General features: G+C 42.8%; 1 protein-coding gene across 2 annotated transcripts; it reads right to left on the bottom strand.

Moving 5' to 3' along the window:
* Positions 1–2,329: 2,329 nt before the first annotated feature.
* On the bottom strand, positions 2,330–18,490 carry sfxn4 (sideroflexin 4). Of its 2 annotated transcripts, XM_052027378.1 has the most exons (14): positions 18,161–18,490; positions 16,235–16,300; positions 14,947–15,021; positions 13,436–13,462; positions 12,038–12,092; positions 11,632–11,657; positions 10,785–10,838; positions 9,778–9,840; positions 8,988–9,056; positions 7,619–7,709; positions 5,850–5,965; positions 4,898–4,983; positions 3,778–3,895; positions 2,330–2,470 (listed from the first exon to the last, which is right to left on the bottom strand). In XM_052027378.1, the coding sequence occupies exons 1-14, from the start codon at positions 18,197–18,199 to the stop codon at positions 2,393–2,395; spliced, it is 963 nt and encodes a 320-aa protein (XP_051883338.1). In that variant the 5' UTR covers positions 18,200–18,490; the 3' UTR covers positions 2,330–2,392. The 2 variants fall into 2 exon arrangements, 1 of the variants encoding a protein (XP_051883338.1); XR_007957275.1 differs by lacking the exon at positions 5,850–5,965.
* Positions 18,491–19,777: the final 1,287 nt, after the last annotated feature.

The following is a 19,777-nucleotide window of genomic DNA, read 5'->3' as shown; positions in this document are numbered from 1 at the left end:
TGTATGGCAAGTGCCCATTCTTTCACTCCCTTTCCAGGCATTGATATTGGCAGGGTTATTTTAGCACATGTATGTGATAGCCAATTTTTAATGCTAGCTTTACATGATGTCTTCACACAAACATTTCTTACTAATTAACATCAATTGCAATGACTATTTGTGGAAAAGAACCTGGAAAATCCTTTGCAAAATGACTCTCACTTATTCTCGAAAACAAATTTACAGAAAGCCATTGGGAGAGCCAAGTCGGAAATGTGTGGTGGAAATAAATATAACTGTTATTACCATGTATAATTAATAAAGCAATAAAGGAATAATTAGTAAAGCAAGCATTAACACAGCAAGATGTTAGGAAATAATGTAGCATGTGGAACCAGGAATAGGAAGAAAATAATCCATAATAAACTTAAAGCATAAAGCAATATATTTACTAGGTGTATATAAGGAGAGTACTGTTTTGTGTTGGTTAGTTTCCCGTAAATTTTACCAGGGTTCAGGAAAACTTCAGTAACGATAATCAGAAAACCACAGATGCTGAATGCTTATGCCTACTTGGACCTAGAGCAGCTGCCAGCTGGATTCAACGTTACTTCCATGCTAGCTGGAAGCAAGCTCAGTATCAGATGGAAAATTATCATACATATTCAGAGATCTTGCGCCAGATCAGGCTAGTTCCAACCTTATTTGCTATAAAATATAATGAACCTCCAAACTGAAAAGCAGACTTTTTATTCTACTAGGTTACATCTTAAACCTTTGATATTTTTCAATTCTTGAGTCATGCTCCATCAGTATTGTGGCTGGTGCTCTAAATCAGCTCAAAACAAGAGATTTGTATAATTTGTCACATTTTTTTAACTTGTTGATTACCGTTTTAATAGAACACAGACTGTGATTAGGAGATGATATTGAGGATTTGAATTAATTTCAGTGGAAGCTACTTTCAAACTCATCTTTTGAAAAAGATTCAATAAACAGAGAAATAGTATGTTTGGATTCATTAATCCTCATTAACTGTTGAGTTAGTACTGCTTGTGTAAATGATGTGTTATTCTTTAAATAAGACTTTTTTTGCACTGTACCTCAGTACATGTGACAATAATAAACCCATTCCAGACTTGTTAATTGCAATGCATCAAATGACTTGGAAAAACATAGATGGGAGGGTTCTCAAACACTTTGGCCGTTTTAACCCATTCAAGTATTAGAATCAGAACAGGCACCTATTCAAAGTCGGATCATTTCCAATGAACAGTGAAACTACCAACCCGAAAAGAAATAAATTTAAGTATGCTTGTTATTAGAATGCATGATGGATAAGCACTTATGAGTGAGGGCTGAATTAGCTTTGAGCCATTTTGGTGTGAAAACCTGAGCTCATCTGTATTTTGGCTGCAGGCCCTATCAACATATTGTCAATGATCTGTGGCCAACACCTGGGGATCTAGAACCAGGTCATTGGTATCAAGAGGATGAACCTAGGCCAGTGGTGTTCCTGATGATAGTAGGTTCCTGGGAGATGGGGAAGAAAGGGTTCATGAGGGAGGCTATTAGGGATGTTGGGCAAGGTAAACATTTGTTCTGCTATCTGCAGATGTGAATTGCCCAAGGTCCACATTTACCAAAAGAATAGGTGGAAGATAGTACCACGTCAGATGATTTTAGGCAGGTATGTATCTATCTGACCCCTGAAAGGATATGGTAAATTTCTCAATGATTTAGTAATGAAATATACCAACTAGTGTGGTGCTGATCTACACTTGCAGAACAAGGGTCCCAGGTTAGGTCTGTACTTCTGGTTACATTCTGAACAGTTGTGAGTGCTATCTGATAGGCCTCTCTCATTTCAGGGAATTGGGTGGGAATCAGGCATGGATACTGCACTATCACCACCCAATACTATTGGATGTTGAGAGAGGGAGATGGTTGGAAATGTGATGTCTCCACAGGTAGAACATTTGTCAAAACTAATCTTGTCATATGAACAATGCTCACTCCCATTGGTATGCAAACTCCATGCATGGGAAGTCACTACCTTTCAGTGGATAACACTGGTACACCATCACAATAAAAGGTGCCAATAAAGCATCATTATGAGCAGAAATGTCTGATCTCTGAATGGTTCTTTAACTATTATATGTCAGAAAATACAACCAATAATGTGAGAAGCAAAATATTAAAACAAAATATTTAATTCACAAGTATAACAATAGATTTCAATGTTCTGCATTCATTATTTTAAGCTCTTTACCATAAAGTAAAATTTTCACAATGATCAGGCTTCTGAGGTACTCGTGTTGTGTGCCAACATCTATGCTTAACAATGTTATGCAGATGAACAAATAATCGTCCCGCAGAAAGCAACCCAGCAATCCGATTCTGTGCCCTGCTTTCACAAGCCTCTATTGTAATAAAGTTCATTTTCTGTTGTGGCTGATTGAATCGAAGGTTCCAGTTTGTTCCTGTTTATCTGAAATAAAATCAAAACAAAATATACTTAGTTTGCAGAGTGCAATTCTAATTATTTTGGGTTTTTCCCCTTTACTCCCTGCTACGATTCTCACCAGCCCCCATTCCATGTTCTCATTTGGGATTATGTATGGATCCAAGGGCATGGGCACCCCTCTGCTACCTCACTCAGCAAGCTTTGGTTAATGCCTGAGCCAAGGTATGAACTGATGAAGCAAAACATCTGCCAATCTTGTGACATCTGCACTTTACTGGAAGGGTGTCAACCAAGCTCACTTTCTTCCTTTCCCATAAGGGATACTGAAATCTGTGACAGTTACCTCAGTATCATTTGAAGTGCTATCGAAAATATTAACACAGGCAAGGGGTCAAACTTGAGTGCTCCTCGACCCAGAAAATTCAATGCAAATAGCAAAGAACTGATACAGATTGAGCTGTTGGAACAGACACATCCCATTTCTAAATTTGCAAACTTCACTCTTCAAACTCAAAATGCATAAGTGTCCACATTAAATCCCCCTGTGCCACACTATCCGAGCCCAAACACCAAATGCTGCTACATAATCTATCATCGGGAGCCGCGTAAAACACACCAGATCCAACTTCTTTCTTTTCTGAACATCTCATCTTTGCTTTCATCTCCTTATTAGATGGAAATGCCTCATAATAATCAAGGCTCCATCCTACCTTCAACTGGGTATTCCTGTCCCTATCAAGTTATGTTGTGTTTTTTTTAGATACATGAAGTATGTACAAATTTCGCAGTTAGATCTGTGGATTTGACATTTACCTTTCTCAGAGTTACTATTACTAAAGACAATCTTTCAGCCAAATAGAAGAAATTTTGGAAATTTTCAACTTTGCCTCTCCCCCGACGCATGCTATGGGTTTACATCAGCAGGTTCCAGGATTTTCTGTCCAGGCCACTCTCTGCAGCTGCTAACACCTTCAGCAGCACAGTAGGGGAGTAAAAGAGGCTGCAAACTGCTAATGTCCCAAAAACCCTTTGTAAATATGGACATGTCATGGGGGTGTTAGAACTAGATCATTGTAAAATATGTACTCAGATTACAGCAAGAAGCCATTATGTGTCTCAAAGTGAACAGATAACAACAATAATCAACTCGTATAGTAGAACACGAATCTAATGTGGAGAATGAATCTGATGAACTCATCGATCCCCAAGAAAACCCTGTTAGAAACTATCTGTGACCATTACAGGAAAATATTAGTTCTAAAGGACTAATACAACAGTTGGAAATACATGAAGTAACAGGACAAATGGCAAGTGTTAAACTCAGGACATACCTTCCCCATCTGAGGATACAGGCTGAAGGAAACAGGTACCATTAATCCTAGGATCAAGACAGTCGTTACGTGTCTAAAAGGAGCTAGAGCAAATGGAAATCTTCGTACGAAATTTGTCCTAGAGTGAAAGAGCACTTAATGGTAACAAAAATGTATTATTCAAAGATCAATTTATACAATTGCCATGCCTACCTACCCTGTCCTAATCAAGCTTGCTGACCAATGATCTGTTATATATTTAAATGATTAACAGTCCATTTATTTGGTCAGTCTTATCTGATATTAAGGCAGCTGAAGCACCACATCTATTGCTCTGTATATTTACTTTGTATAATTTATGCTTTTCTTGTGAATGTTGTGTGTCTAATGTTGTGTGCCTGTGATGCTGCTGCAAGTAAGTTTTTCATTGCACCTGTGCACTCATGTACTTGTGAATATGACAATAAACTCAACTTTGATTCTTTGACTAAAACCATGTCTCTGTCTCTTCCTATATACTTCTTCCCATTTACCTTGCCCAATGATGGCAACTGCACACTTGTAATCTGGTTTGGAACTTGCCAAGTGACTCTGTATCATTTTTATGGACACTATTTAAAATAAACATTTACTTAATCGACCAACACATGTGAAGCTGATAGGTTGGTACATTGAAGAATAGATTACAAAGAAAGTTACTGAGTGGTATCACACTTGGAACTCAAATTCTGCACCATCAATTGACAGAATGAGTTTGTAGTTATCAATCCCCACAATGGGAGTTTATGATGTCAACCACACCTTCTTGGGGAATACCATATCCCAGCTAGGAATATGTTTGCAAGCAAGGATGGAAAATTAGAGAGCAAGTCATTCCAGGCCACTTCATAACAGTGGTGGGAGACTGGGTCATATTCCTGTTGCTTTTTGTCTTCTGAAGAAAAGCTAAAAAAAAGTGAAGGTAGCACAAAATGTAGAAAATCAAATCAAATTGACCATTTGAATGGACTACGCAGATTCCACCCCCCCCAAGTTTCTCAAAATTGTAACTGTAACATGACTGTTAGGAGAAGAATGCGGGGATACACACTATATTGTAACTCAAAAATAGAAGAAGAAATTTTTCAGAAACATTCCATACCTTTGCAAATAGCTGACAATCATGTTTGGTGCAGCAACTGTGGTTCCGATTAATACTGCTCTGGAAACTGCTGTGTCTTTTACAGCCTAGAGGGAAAAATAAACCTTGAAAATTCTTATAGTCAAGGATGCAACTCTTAAAGTCTCTTTCATTTGATCCACATGATCACTTAATTCTTTACAATATTCAGACACAGCAATATCTGCAGCTTTTTGTGAACAATGTCACCAGACCGTAATCAGGCCATCTCTGGTTTGTTTCCTTTTTGTAATTCAAGGGGCTAAAAACCATCATCTAGACACAATAAAATAGTAAGAGTAGGTCATGCTACTCAAGCTTGGTCTGTCATTCAGTAAGATCATGACTGATCTGATCATTGATCACAACTTCACTGCCTATTCCCATAACCCTCAATTCCTTGGAGATGAAATACCTCTCTCTGCATCCCCAGCTCATCAGAGTAGAGAATTCATAACTCTGTGAGAAGAAATCACTCATCTCACCCTGTCTCAGATGGGGATTTTTATCCATGTTCCCAAGTTTAATGCTCCACCAGCATGCACCACGTTTAGTCGTGCCCCTCAGAATTTTACATGCTTAATTAAGTTTGCCTCTCATGCTTCTCAACTCCAGAGGAGAACGGCCAATTTATGCAATCCATCGTCACAAGACAACCCCTTTATCCCAGGAAACAAATCAAGTATTATTGACTTAATATGGATTTGAGACCTGGAACTTTGTTCTTTCTGGTTTACATAATGTAATGTGACATTAAAGAACGTAGATGGCTGGAAATTGCACACAAAGTGAACAACTGCTTTTTCTTTGTTAATTTGACAGCATATTTTCCCTGATTCAAGCTTGAAAATTGACTGCAACTTTACAAGAAACTGCGGCGAGCGTTTAACTCACAAATGTTGTTGGTCCAGGATCACAACCACTGCACTCTTACCTTAGTTCCGGCTGTTTGTGAGACTCCTACAACATTTCCATTTTTATCTGTAACTTCAATGCCTTTCTCAAATTCAGATCCTCTAACTGCAGCCACATTGAGAGCACTTGCAATTGCTGTTAGCAAAGAGAGCACCAAAATCAAAACTGGCCCTGAGCAAGTATGACAATCTGAAGCAGCAGTTGACACAGTTTACCTCATTCCTTGAATCGTTCTTGAGTCTAAAATCTTATAAGAGTGATAGACACCAATAACATACAACTAATCAAGCTTGAGTACTTCCCTGGAAAAAAAACTGATATGGGAATTATATTGGCTTTTCCTGCTTTCTAGTAATGACTAAAAGGCAGAGGAGCAGAAACATCACTCCCTGGCCATCAAACAACTTCCACCTAAATCCCTGCAATGAGACATTGGGCAATTTAACTACTTACTCAAACACATGGCTAGTTCCTTCCAGTCAACATTCAAAGGCAGCAAGACAATTGGATCCCAGTTGACAAACTCCCTGACTGTATTTGTGGGAAGTCATACTTCACAGTCTGACTACAGCAGAAAAGAAACACAAAGCCTAAATGTAAAAGGGACATAGAGTGTAACATAAACTGCCATGTTAAAATACTGATTTTCAATGTTAAATGTAACACTCCTGTTAAAGCTAGCATCTGTGCCATTTTGTTGGGTGAATATTATTATGTACCCATAATACAAGAATGCGAAACTTCTTTCTCTGCCTACCATGGATGCTACAGGCAGACAAAGTGCTGGTGCGGAGGGAAGGCCCCATCAGCAGTGTAGTTTCTCCTCAATCTCTGATAGCACCCATGTTTCATTCTGTTTCACAAGAACATTGACCCCAGTGGCCTGTCTGACTGCTCTAACCAGTTATGGACTAACCAAAGCACTGTAATAGGTATGACCACAAGGTCTGCAAAATACTCCCATATCTACTGGCAGGATAAATGAACCAACATCCATACCCTCTCCCAAGCCAACAGCTCCAGCATTGACTACCTAATTACACCAGCTCTAATCCAAGGGATAGGCCATAATCGTTGCATGCTAGCCATCAAACACCCAAGCTCCATTCCAGGTTTCACCATGGCAAGAGACTACCAAATGAACAAACAAAAAGATTCAAAGATGTTCTCAAAGCCTGCAAGAGAAAGTGAAAACATCTCCATCAGCTCATGGGAACCCCGGCCCACGACCACTGGAAATGAACGGCGAGCATTTGGGATGAATTGAGCACCTTGAGTCCATTTGCAGGGAACAATCAGGAACCCACTGCGAGCAGAAGGAGCGCACCACCTACCAAAGTGCTCATCCCAGCAGGCATGGCCTGCACATTAGTGGTGGTGGTCCGTGGGTCCCACATTGGCCTCATCAGCCATCTCAGAACGCACAGAACCGGAGTGGAAGCAAGTCAGGCAATCCCTCGGGAATAGAGAACAGTACTGTAGTGGTTAGCATAATGCTATTACAGCGCCAGTGACCCGGGTTCAATTTCCACCGCTGTCTGTAAGGAGTTTGTATGTTCTCCCCGTGTCTGTGTGGGTTTCCTCCAGGTGCTCCAGTTTCCTCCCACATTCCAAAGATGTACAGGTTAGGAAGTTGTGGGCATGCTATGTTGGCGCTGGAAGTGTGGCGACACTTGCGGGCTGCCCCCAGAACACACTACGCAAAAGATGCATTTCACTGTGTGTTTCGATGTACATGTGACTAATAAAGACATCTTATCTTATCCCAAGTAGCAACAGCACACTTACCAAATACAGGAACTGGCAGCACCTTCCTGAAGAGAGTGTACATTGCTGGACTGTTTAATCTATAGCGATACACCATAAATTGAGGGAAGACCTAAAAACGTGAACAGAAAATCTTTCTAAATGATGTACAAATCCAAACTCATTTAAGAATGTAGGAGTGAGTGACAGTCAAAGACCCACAGTAGTTTTGGAATTATTACTCATCTGCAATCCCTGCTGAAAGTGTATGTGGGTACCAGGTGAGGATCAGAGCCCCAAATTGTTTAATAACCATTCAACTTGGCAGAGTCATACAGCACCAAAACAGCCCCTTCGGCCCAACTGGTCCATGCAGACCAAGATTCCCATCTAAGCTAGTCCCATTTGCCCGTGTTTGGCTCACACCCATCTAAACGTTTCCTATCCATGTACTAGTCCAAATTCCTTTTAAATGTTGGTAATATACCTGCCTCAACCACTTCCTCTGGTAGCTCATTTCATATACTGACTACCCTCTGTGTGAAAAAATTGCCCCTGAGATTCCTATTAAATCTCTCCCCCTCACCTAAAACCTATGCCCTCGAGTTCTTGATTCCCCAACCCTGGGAAAAAGACTGTGTGCATTGACCCTATCTATGCCGCTCATGATTTTATACACCTCTATGAGATCATCTCTCATCCTCCTATGCTCTATTGAAAAAAGTCTCAACCTGCTCAACTGCTCTCCAAAACTCAAAGCCTCGTAAATCTCCTCTGCACTCTTTCCAGCTTAATGGCATCTTTTCTAGAGCAGGGGGACATGAAGAGCATGGATTTGATTGACCACTGAAAGCCTTCCCTTCAACAGTGGAACCAGATCATATCACACTTACACCTTCAGAACAGAGAAAAATAACACATGGGGGAAGATGTGGGGTTATTAGCAGAATGACACCAGATCATTCAAAGGCCAAGGCCACAAACGAATTGGATGCATATACATCCAGTTCCATGTGATCACCAGCCCTCACTGCATGTACATGTTTTCAGCGTAATTAAGAATTGCTAAATGCCGATTTGAATTTTGGTGAAGTGAATACTTCAAGAACATAGGGTAGGTGCAGGAAGCAGGTATTGAAATTGCATTTTGTAATTGAATCTGATGCTCAGAGCATTTCTTCAAACAAAAAAAAACTGGGAAAGCAGGCGAAACACATGCAATCTAAATGCCAGAAATGGTTTTGCTTGCTTCTTGCTCCTCGTAGTCCAAAATGAAACTATTTTTGAGATTAAGTAATGATAAAGTAATTCTTTTGCATGAAATATAAATGTGCTAAGGCACACCTCCATATCATAATTGTTAAAACAATTCATTAGATAATTCCTCAAACATATTATTCTTATCACATACTCCCAAACATGTAGTGTAAGACACAGCTCCGATCAGGAGAAGAACTTTATTTAGAGGAATCTTGTCATCCTAAAAAAAATAGAACATTGTTGAAAAGCATGACATTGGTTCAAATATAATACAGAAAATAATTAACAAAATATTACTTTTGAAGTATCTTTGCTATTGAAATCTCTGTTATTTCCAAAACTATATGCAATTCCATATTCAGAAATGTTTAAAGAAAGATTTGAGGGATCTGAAGGATCAATTGTTTCAAGACTGAAGGAATGAGATAAAGTGAAAAACCATGTGTGTAATTAAAGGTTCTATTCAACATCAGTGTATTGTTTTTCCCAAGCACTTTGTCTTGCCCAAGCTCTTCAGATTTCATCTGCCATCTGCTCTCATCTAAGTTAGATTCCCCCCTGTCTGGGGAGCAGCTCTAACTGTTCATGCACTACTGCTTAGATGTTATCAAAGAGTTTGCAAAGTTGATAGTGTGGAGTATGCCTTAGTCATGACCACATTTTGATGCCTGGGTCACAGGCAAGAGATCTGTCACATCCTATGTTTTGTGGAGATTTAATACTATTCTGGAAAATAGTTAAGAGTCAATATGGTGATGAGGCATTAGAATTATATACAGACCAAACTTGGCAAGGACGGCAGAATTCTATCATTAACACAATAATTTGGAGTTTTACTACTTTTTCCCAATTATTTGTAACCAACACATTCTGAAGTCAATGTACATATGTATGTATTAAAGAAAACATATACAACCCAAGTTGAAAGGAATGACACTTACTTTACAGGTGGTTTTATTTCCATTTGCTAAGTTGTATCCTGCAGTGTATGACTGAAAGAGGAGCTACAGAGTGCAGAAAATAATATTACCACATATCCTAATGACAAGCTTTGTTAAGATTTATACAACAAACATCACATTAAATATACCTTTTACGTATAACCAGAGCCAGCAGGCTGGTGGGAAACATCCAGAAACAGTGTGTATTCCTGGTTTGGTATTTTTGTTTAATCTATTGGTCTAATTGATGGCCTATGTAATGAAGAATTCTGAAACCGAGACACTTTCAGCAGGTCAAATACCATGGGTTGAAACAACACATAAGAAAATGTTCAAAGTGTAAACTCTTCATCAGAATATCTAAATGTAGCAGGAGTGGACCATTTGGCCCTCCAGGCCTGCCCTGCCATTCATCAAGAACGTGGCTGATCTTCTGCTTCAACAGCACTTTCTTTCAATGTTTCCACAACCCCAATTCCCTTAATATCCAGAAATCTATCACTTGTGGTTTTGAATGAATGCAATGTCTGTACCAAAGATTCACCACCCTCTGCATAAAGAAATTTTTCCTTTGTGCTAGTAGTCCTAAATAGCCTACCACTTATTCTGAAACTGTGACCTCTGGTTCTAGGCTCCACAGCCGGGTTCCGAACATGCAATCCAAATGTGAGCCAAGGCAGTAACCCAATGGATTTTAGAAGCGGGAAGAACGCAACTCATTACAAAATTCTGTGTCTGTCTACATATGCCACATCTAATGAGAACCCAGGGTTAAATTTCACTTCCCAATGCTCATTTGTCCATTTCTTTCCACTTCTTGCCACCTGTCAAATATATTTTTTTTAAAGAAACAAGTTTATGTCACCTACTTTCTGACAGCCACCACTTTGACCAGATCATGTGTGAGTGGTGAGTGATTAGTTCCAGTTAGTAGCTCCCACTGAAACTTCACATTATTTGGACTGCTTTAAGGTAAGCAAAGTCAGCCCATCTGGGAACATCATTACCTGCCAAAACAGAGCTGGTTTCATCCCTTTGTGAGGCAGAAGCATAGCTAGAATCTGAAAGTAAGGGAGAATTAAACATTGAGAAATTAATGTGAAAGATCTTGCAAAGTTACACAAGTTTAGTATTCAGAGTCTAACTCTGCTGACAAGGAAAGTATTAAAATACTTTGAGTGTGGGTAATAAGTTCTTTGGAAGGTTGACAAGAATCTGCCATAACATCTTAAAATAAGAGTGTTATTTAGAGTCAAAGTTGTACAGCACAGAAACGGGTTCTTTTTGCTTATCTGCATTAATCTCATTTGCCTGCATTAGGTCTGTATTTTTCTCTGCCTCACCTATTCAAGTGCCTGTCTGAATAACAACACTTTCTCTGGCAGCAAGTTCCAGATATCAACTTCTCTCTGAGTAAAAAAAAAACCTTTCCTCTCAAATCCCCTTTAAAACTCTTTCCTCTCACCTTAAACCAATGCCTTCATGATTTTGATATGCCTACTATGGGAAAAAGATTCTGACCATGTATCCTAACTATGCCTCTTCTACCTGTAAATGGTCACCTCTCAGCCTCCTTCGCTCCAGGGGAAACAAACCCAGCCCATCCAATCTCTCCCCATAACTAAAGTCCTTCAACCTAGACAACATCCTGACGAATCTCCTCTGCACTCTCTCCAAAGCAACCCCATTTACTGTAGAATTTGGAAACTGCTTTATTAGATCAGCTTAGACAAATCTGTCAATTGGCTTATGCTCTTTCAATTGTAAAACTATCTTGGAAGCAGGGAGAAAAAGAGCTCATGACAATTTGAGGCTTTGAATGAAATACTGACCCACTGGGCTTTCAGTACCTACCAGAGGAGCAACAAGTGGTGTGAATGCTGGAGGAGGGAGCAAAAGAGAAACCATGAATAGATGGACACTTCTTTCCCCAAGTTACATCTTGTGCATCTCAAAACATTTGATATACATGATCACACTGCGTTATGCATGCAAATTGTTTTGAAAAGGAAAGTCTGTCTTTTGTAATTATTTTTTCTTTAACCTTGGCAGGCAGCCTGGGATTTACAAGGAGCAGCCAACCAACAGAAAAACCCTATCTGGTTGGTCTTGTGGTTATACTTACTTGCAGCAACTTTTTGGTTGGCACCGAATCACCATTAGTGTGTTCCAGACTACCCCTGGGCAACGTCACAAGAAATCACTGCTAGTTTTAAAGCAAGGGGATGAATAAATAGTGAATGATGTGAACAATGCTCACCTGAAGCACGGAACACTGTCGGCAGCACGCTACCTGTGTCTGGATGAACTGAAGACTAAAGGGGACAGTGAGGTAGAGAAATCTGTATTACTTTAACTATGTCACCACTGGGCACTGACAGAAATAACTAGAGATTAAAATCAATTAGTTTATGTGATCATAGTGAACATATTCTCTACAGTTACAATTAAAGACAGACAAATGTATGCACACAATGTAAGAAGTCACAAGAGTCTTCGCCTGCACCAACAACTGTTGCACACAGGTAATAGATGGTCAAGTACTGTGGCTGGTGTCTCAGAGAGAGACATTGTGTAATCACTGAGGACATTGGAATGTTCATCTTTGGCTCAAGGAAACTGGAGTACACAGTATGCCTTGTTTATGTGGAGCCTTGGTTATACCCTAACTGGAGCGCAGTGTTCAGTTTTAGACGCTGAACCTCTGGGAGGATGCAATAATCTTGTAGAAGTATGGTGGAGGACATGTTCACCAGGATGAACCTTGAGGGTTAAATATTAGAGCTGCATTGGGAGGGTACACTGTACAAATTAAAGTTTCTATTTCTGAGCACATAAGGTTGGAGAGTGACTGGGATTTTCAGGTGTGGGGAGCAGTGGAGTTGCCACATGCTGAAGCATCATAGCCCAACATTTAACAATCCCCTTAGTGATGAAGAAACATCCAATCTTTAGCTGACATGTCTTTTCTGACAGACCAAAACAAACTCAGCAACACTGGAAACCTAAGTGTGGGAATTACAAGAGCAAAAGTGCCATTACTCAAGCTGCCAATATGATTTTGAAGTTCATCTTCTCCTGGCTTCCTTGCAGCTATTGATGTGTTCAGAGTTCTGGTCTAAATTCAAACCACCTTATTAATCTTTGATCAGCAAGCTGATGATGGCCATTGCTTGGGGGCATCCAACAAGAATTCTACAGTTGTTCTCTCCAGAGAAAAAAAGATTTACATATCACCCTTCACATCCCTTTCAGCACATCTCAAAGTGTTTTATACCAAATGATGTTCTTTCAAGGAGTAGATTTTGTTGCAGTGTGAGAAACCAAGAAGAGATCATTCATCTTGCTTGTTTTTAGATCTTGTGTTGAGGCCAGTTCCCATTTTCAGTTGTAACCCACCAGTGAATGCACTTCAAATATAATTAATTGGTCTTAAAGGGACACTCTGAGGATGTGAAAGGTCAGTTCTACATGAAAGTCAGCTCACAGGAACTAGAATGTGGAATCAAACTGTCCAGCCTAACTTGTACACGTTGACGTTCTGTCTTTCACATTAACATTTTCAAAGGTATTTTCCTGATTAGTAATCAGCATGATCAAGTTACTGACTCAGTCTGCTCATGATGTATTCCACTAGTTTTCACTAATGCTTGCTCACCAGAGTAAGTTTCAAGGCTCCTTTAATCTGAAAGAGGAAAAGGGTAATTATTAAAATATGCACAACTACAGCTTAAACACATGGAATTGGAATATTATTGTCACATATATCAAGGCCCAGTGAAAAACTTGTCTTGCATACCATTCACACAGATCAATTCATTACACAGTGCATTGAGGTAGTACAAGGTAAAACAATAACAGAATGCAGAATAAAATGTTACAGTTATAGAGAAAGGGCAGCAGGTATACAATAAGGTGCAATGTCAAAACAAGGAAGATTGTGAGGTCAAAAGTCCGTCTTATCATATTAAGGAACCGTTCAATAGTCTTATAACAGCGGGATAGAAGCTGTCCTTGAGCCTGGTGGTACGTGGTTTCAGGCTTTTGTATCTTCTGCCCAATGGGAGAGGGGAGAAGAGAGAATGTCCCGGGTGGGTGGGGTCTTTGATTATGCTGGCTGCTTTACTGAGGTGGTGAGAAGTATAGACAGAGTCCGTAAGCGGAGGTTGGTTTCTGTGATGTGCTAAGCTGTGTCCACAACTCTCTGCAGTTTTTTGCAGTCCCGGGTAGAGCAGTTGCCATATCAAGCCGTGATGCATCCAGATAGGATGCTTTCTTTAGTGCATTGATAAAAATTGGTGAGGGTTGACGGGGACATGACAAATTTCTTTAGCCTCCCGAGAAAGTAGAGGTGCTGGTGAGCTTTCTTGGCCATGGCGTTTACATGGTTGGACCAGGACAGGCTATTGGCAATGTTCACTCCTAGGAACTTGAACCTTTCAATCGTCTCAACCTCAGCACCATTGATGTAGACAGGAGTATGTGTGCCAACCCCCCCTTCCTGAAGTCAATGACCAGCTCTTCTGTTTTGGACACTAGCCAAATAACTTAAAGTAAATTAACTATCTGGATGCATCATGGCTTGGTATGGCAACTGTTCTGCCCGAGACGACAAGAAACTGCAGAGTTGTGGACAGAGCTCAGCACATCATGGAAACCAGCCTCCCCTCCATGGACTCTATCTATACCTTTCACTGCCTCAGTAAAGCAGCCAGCATAATCAAAGACCCACCCACCCGGGACATTCTCCCTTCTCCCCCCTCCCATAGGGCAGAAGGTACAAAAGCCTGAAAGCACGTACCACCAGGCTCAAGGACAGCTTCAATCCCACTGTTATAAAACTATTGAATGGTTCCCTAATACAATAAGATGGACTCTTGACCTCACAATCTATCTCATTATGGCCTTGCACCTTATTGTCTGCCTGCACTGTACTTTTTCTGTAACTGTAACACTTTATTCTGCATTCTGTTATTGCTTTTCCCTTGTACTACCTCGATGTACTGATGTGATGAAATGATCTGTATGGATGGCATGCAAAACAAAGTTTTTCACTGAACCTCAGTATATGTGACAATAATAAACCAATTTACCAACTATAAAATGACACATCAAAGAGTACAGCTGCCTTTCGCAACAGGTTATTTTTGCTCTGAGAGTGTGACTTACCTTTTCATCTATCACCTGCTCCTCTAGGTTGCGGTGGGTGCTCTGAAGCAGAGTTTGAGCATTTTCTATTTCCTTCTGTTGAAAGTGAGAAATAAAGCATTTAATAAGCTCGAAGGAAACATGGGCTTTGCTCGTGGTCCTTACCACTACATGTGGGAAATAAAAGAAAGGCATTGAATTTGCTCCCAGTTTGGATTTTAACCTTCAGGTTGGAATGTCCAATTACCCAATGACAAAACAGATGCTACTTCAATAAGCCAGGTACAATTCCTACAACTCTATTCTAACCTTGTGATTAACTTGCATAAACTAATAAATAGAAGCATTTCATGTTTGCAAAGTGAATGAAATCATACAAAAAAATATCTACCTTATTGCCAACTTCAATTCCACTTTTAATGGAAAATCCACTCTTGCATTCCAATGCATGGCGATCTCCCATGGCATTGCTCAAAGTGAACGAGATGAATATTGTTTCATAATGACAGGAACATTTTCCACATAACAAGCAAAACCACATTCTGCTGCTGAGATGGGGACGTGTTTACTCTGGGCAGTCCTTTTAAGGCCACTAAATTTAATCACTGTTAACACACCTCATGAATGAATTAGATTGTTTGCTACTAATGATATTGCTATATGATTTCTCAGCTCCAAATGAGAAATTGTTTCTCACTTCCTCATAAACGCTCCTTTGAAATACGACATTAAAAAAAAAGTTTATCTCATCACTTATCACCCTAATCTACGTGGGATATTGCTGTGTGCAAAGGCAATTCCATACAGCATAAGTTACCACAATTAAAACTCACATCAGAAGTGCTCTGGACTTCCTGGGCAGTAAAAGGAAAACTATATATTATATCAATAATTATTTTAAACGACTAAGTTTCTGTACATAAGACTTCTCTGCATCAAGGAGAGCTTATTGCAGAATGCCAGGGTTGTGTGAGGGTCCGTTACATGCCAACAACCCACTGGCTCGTAGAGTAGCAGGACATTTGTGAATCCATGCAGTTCAGAATTGCCTTTTCTACTACTCTCTCGCTGTCAGTTGGGAAACAGAAGACGGCAGCAAACTCCAGCTCTGGCAACATCCCACAACTGTGTGTTTTATCGGCAAACAATTAGAGGATTACAGTTAGCAAAAACAAAAATAGGCTTGTTTGCTGATGACCTCTGACCATATAATTAATTTCACAGGTTTTCAATGTAATTCAAACACTTGAGTAAAATAAAAATTATTCATAACTCCAAATTTGATTGTTTCAAATAAAATTCTGCTTACATTTGATGCTAGTAAGATTGTAGGATCCAGAATATCCAGCCATTGAAGAAACCTACGGAGGAAAGACTAAAGAACACAACTGTTAAACAAATGAAACAAAATAACATAAGCAAACGTGTATTAACAAAATGGCAAGTTGTTTATTAGTGTGGAGATTTAGAAGCTTCTTTACCTGATGATATACTTGGCAACCGTTTGCCGGATTATTTTCACTATTTTTGCAGCAAGGTTTTATTGTTGGATGCAAATTTTGTTACCAACACCATCTTTTCCTTGTTGTCCTTATTTTTTGACTCTGGAATAAGCAACGCTATTTTCTTAAATCGAAAGAGAGATGCTGGTGGTTAAAGCAGCATTTAGCCAAATATTGCTCTGGGATTATACATCAAGGACCACCACTAAATGCACTGCACTAACTCACCAAAGTTCCTTCAATAGCACCTTCCTTCCGTGGACCCTCTACCAGTAAAGAACACTCGAGTTCCCCTCAGCTGCATATCACCTTAACTGCTAACAGTCCCTATCCACTTGGTCAAAAACATTGGAACTCCCATTGCTTCAAGTGAAATTTCCACCACCATCTCAGAGGCACCAAGGATGGACAATAAAAATGCAGCCTTGCCCACGTTAGAGACACAGATATTAAAAATTAACCTTCCTATTGTTTAGTACATGCAAGCACTACTTGGGAATCAATCCCATTTTAATCAAGTTCACTCTTAACTATTCAAAAATTATTATAGATTTGCAGATCTACACAAGACAGAGCAGAAATTCACACTGCTCTATTACTTACGTCTTTTCAACAAGTATACAAAAATAATTTCCTGTTTAATGAGTCTTAGTGAAATTGGAATCATATGCTAAAAGACAGTGCATTGTTCATCTCTGACGGTGTCCTGCAGCCAGTTCTTGTATTTTTTTAGTTATAAGTTGTTGTCTCCAAATACTTACTGTTTACATTGTTACCTCTGAATCTTTTAAATAATCTGTATCAAATAGAATAGTTCACAATTACAAGAACCTTGCCAAGTAACAGACATCATTAGTAAAGTAAGCTTGTAAATCTGAGCAAGAGATGGAAATAGAGCAAGGGGAGGGGCTAAAGCAAGGATATGGAAATCGCAAAGAGTTACAGTGTGTTTTTTCCCCAGTAGGGAAACAAATACAAGACCTGGACAAGTTTTGACTGGGAGGATACCCTGGCGGACCAAGCACCAGTGGTGATTGTTGTCCTCCTACATACTTCTGAGATCTGGACTACCTACAGCAGGCACCTCAAGGCATTGGAAAGATGACTCCAAAATTATCTCTGCAAAATCCTTAGATTCACAGGAAATATAAGCAAACCAACACCAGTGTTCTCTCCCAGGCTAACATCCCCAGCATGGAGGCCCTAGTTGGTTTCATTGGGCAGGCCACATCATCTACCCAAGACCTCCCCACTGATTCTTAGGAACTTCTGGCCTATTAATATTCAAAATTGAGAATAAGCATTGAGGAAGTATTCTGAATATCAATGCCATACATTGGGGGGTCATAGAAGTCTGTGAATGTGGTGGCAGGAGCACATCACCTCACAAGCTACCCAACCCCCTATACCATCAGCTACATCCTAATCTGTCTGAAGAAAAGTCTGCCAGTTCCACATCAGCCTCACTAGCCTTCTCAGAACCCACAAACCATCCTCTGCCCTAGAGGACTGCCCTGGAAGATGCTGCAGAGCTGAGAAGGAAGAGCTCAAAGCCATGGAGGGATTTATTGATGAAGATGCTGACTTTGAATTCCTTGCATTGAAGGACAAGGATTCAGGTGAGCAAGATCCACAGGACGCAGGGAGGAGTAATGGCAATATAAATACATCCAGTAAACACAAAATGCTAAGCAGCAGCTATGATCCAGCGAGCTTAACTGATAATCAATTACCTGCCCTTCCCTTCTCCACCGATCTACATCCACTGCCATGGGATCCTGGACAGACCAACACTGGACCTCAGCTGTGCCCGCCCGGAGTCATTTGTCTGCGGAACTCAGGCAGTGGGGACACAGCTCCAGGTGGCACCGGTGTGGTGCGTCCCCGGGAGGTGGTGCGTCCCCGGGAGGTGGTGCTCCGGGTAAACACACACATCCGTCATCACACTGAGCGTCGCTGGCCCGCTCACAGCGCCGCCCGGCGGCTGGGAGGAGTTGTCGCACCGACGTCGCGCCTCCGAACAAGGCGGGGACACAGCGCCACCGCACGGTCGAGAGGAGCGATGCCGGTTTGGCGAGGGGGGGGGGAGGGGGGGGGAGGGGGGGGGAGGGGGGGGAGAGGGGAGGGGGGGGGGGGGAGGGAGGGGGGGGGGGAGGGGGGGGGAGGGAGGGGGGGGGGGGAGGGATAGGGGGGAGGGATAGGGGGGAAGAGGGGGGAGGGATAGGGGGGAAGAGGGGGAGAGGGGGGGAAGAGGGGGAGAGGGGGGGAAGAGGGGGGGGGGGAAGAGGGGGGGAGGGAGAGGGGGGGAAGAGGGGGGGAGGGGGAGGGGGGGGAAGAGGGGGGGAGGGGGAGGGGGGGGAAGAGGGGGGGAGGGGAGGGGGGGAAGAGGGGGGAGGGGGGGAGAGGGGGGAGGGGAGAGGGGGGAAGAGGGGGGGAGGGGGAGAGGGGGGGAGGGGGAGAGGGGGGGAGGGGGAGAGGGGGAGAGGGGGGAGGGGAGAGGGGGGGAGGGGGAGAGGGGGGGAGGGGGGGAGGGGGGAGGGGGAGAGGGGGAGGGGGGAGGGGGAGAGGGAGGGGGAGAGGGGGAGAGGGGGAGAGGGAGGGGGAGAGGGGGAGGGGGAGAGGGGGGAGGGGGAGAGGGGGGAGGGGGAGAGGGAGGGGGAGAGGGAGGGGGAGAGGGGGAGGGGGAGAGGGGGGAGGGGGAGAGGGGGGAGGGGGAGAGGGGGGAGGGGGAGAGGGGGGAGGGGGAGGGGGAGAGGGGGGAGGGGGAGAGGGGGAGGGGAGAGGGGGAGAGAGGGAGGGGAGAGGGGGAGAGGGGGAGGGGAGAGGGGGAGGGAAGGGGAGGGGGAGAGGGGGAGGGAGGGGGAGAGGGGGAGGGGGGGAGGGGGGAGGGGAGAGGGGGAGGGGGGAGGGGAGAGGGGGAGGGGGGGAGGGGAGAGGGGGAGGGGGGGAGGGGAGAGGGGGAGAGGGGAGAGGGGAGAGGGGGGAAGAGGGGGAGGGGGGAAGAGGGGGAGGGGGAAGGGGGGAGGGGGAAGAGGGGGAGGGGGAAGAGGGGGAGGGGGAAGAGGGGGAGGGGGGAAGAGGGGGAGGGGGAAGAGGGGGGAAGAGGGGGAGGGGGGGAGGGGGAAGAGGGGGAGGGGGGGAGGGGGGAGGGGGAAGAGGGGGAGGGGGGGAGGGGGAAGAGGGGGAGGGGGGGAGGGGGGGAGGGGGAAGAGGGGGAGGGGGGGAGGGGGAAGAGGGGGAGGGGGGGAGGGGGGGAGGGGGAAGAGGGGGAGGGGGGGAGGGGGAAGAGGGGGAGGGGGGGAGGGGGGGAGGGGGGGAGGGGGAGGGGGGGAGGGGGGAGGGGGAGGAGG

Source organism: Pristis pectinata, chromosome 12 (genome assembly GCF_009764475.1).
Source record: "Pristis pectinata isolate sPriPec2 chromosome 12, sPriPec2.1.pri, whole genome shotgun sequence".
Taxonomy (NCBI): domain Eukaryota; kingdom Metazoa; phylum Chordata; class Chondrichthyes; order Rhinopristiformes; family Pristidae; genus Pristis; species Pristis pectinata.
The sequence above is the reverse complement of the archived record's forward strand: the minus strand, read 5'-3'. Positions and strand labels throughout refer to the sequence as shown.

Coding starts and splice junctions, on each gene's coding strand:
- sfxn4 (XM_052027378.1), bottom strand. CDS start 18,199: ATGGCAGTGGATGTAGATCGGTGGAGAAGGGAAGGGCAG. Junction 13,463..14,946: donor AGCAGGTGATAGATGAAAAG/GTAAGTCACACT, acceptor TTCCTCTTTCAG/ATTAAAGGAGCCTTGAAACT. Junction 10,839..11,631: donor CACCACTTGTTGCTCCTCTG/GTAGGTACTGAA, acceptor CCTTACTTTCAG/ATTCTAGCTATGCTTCTGCC.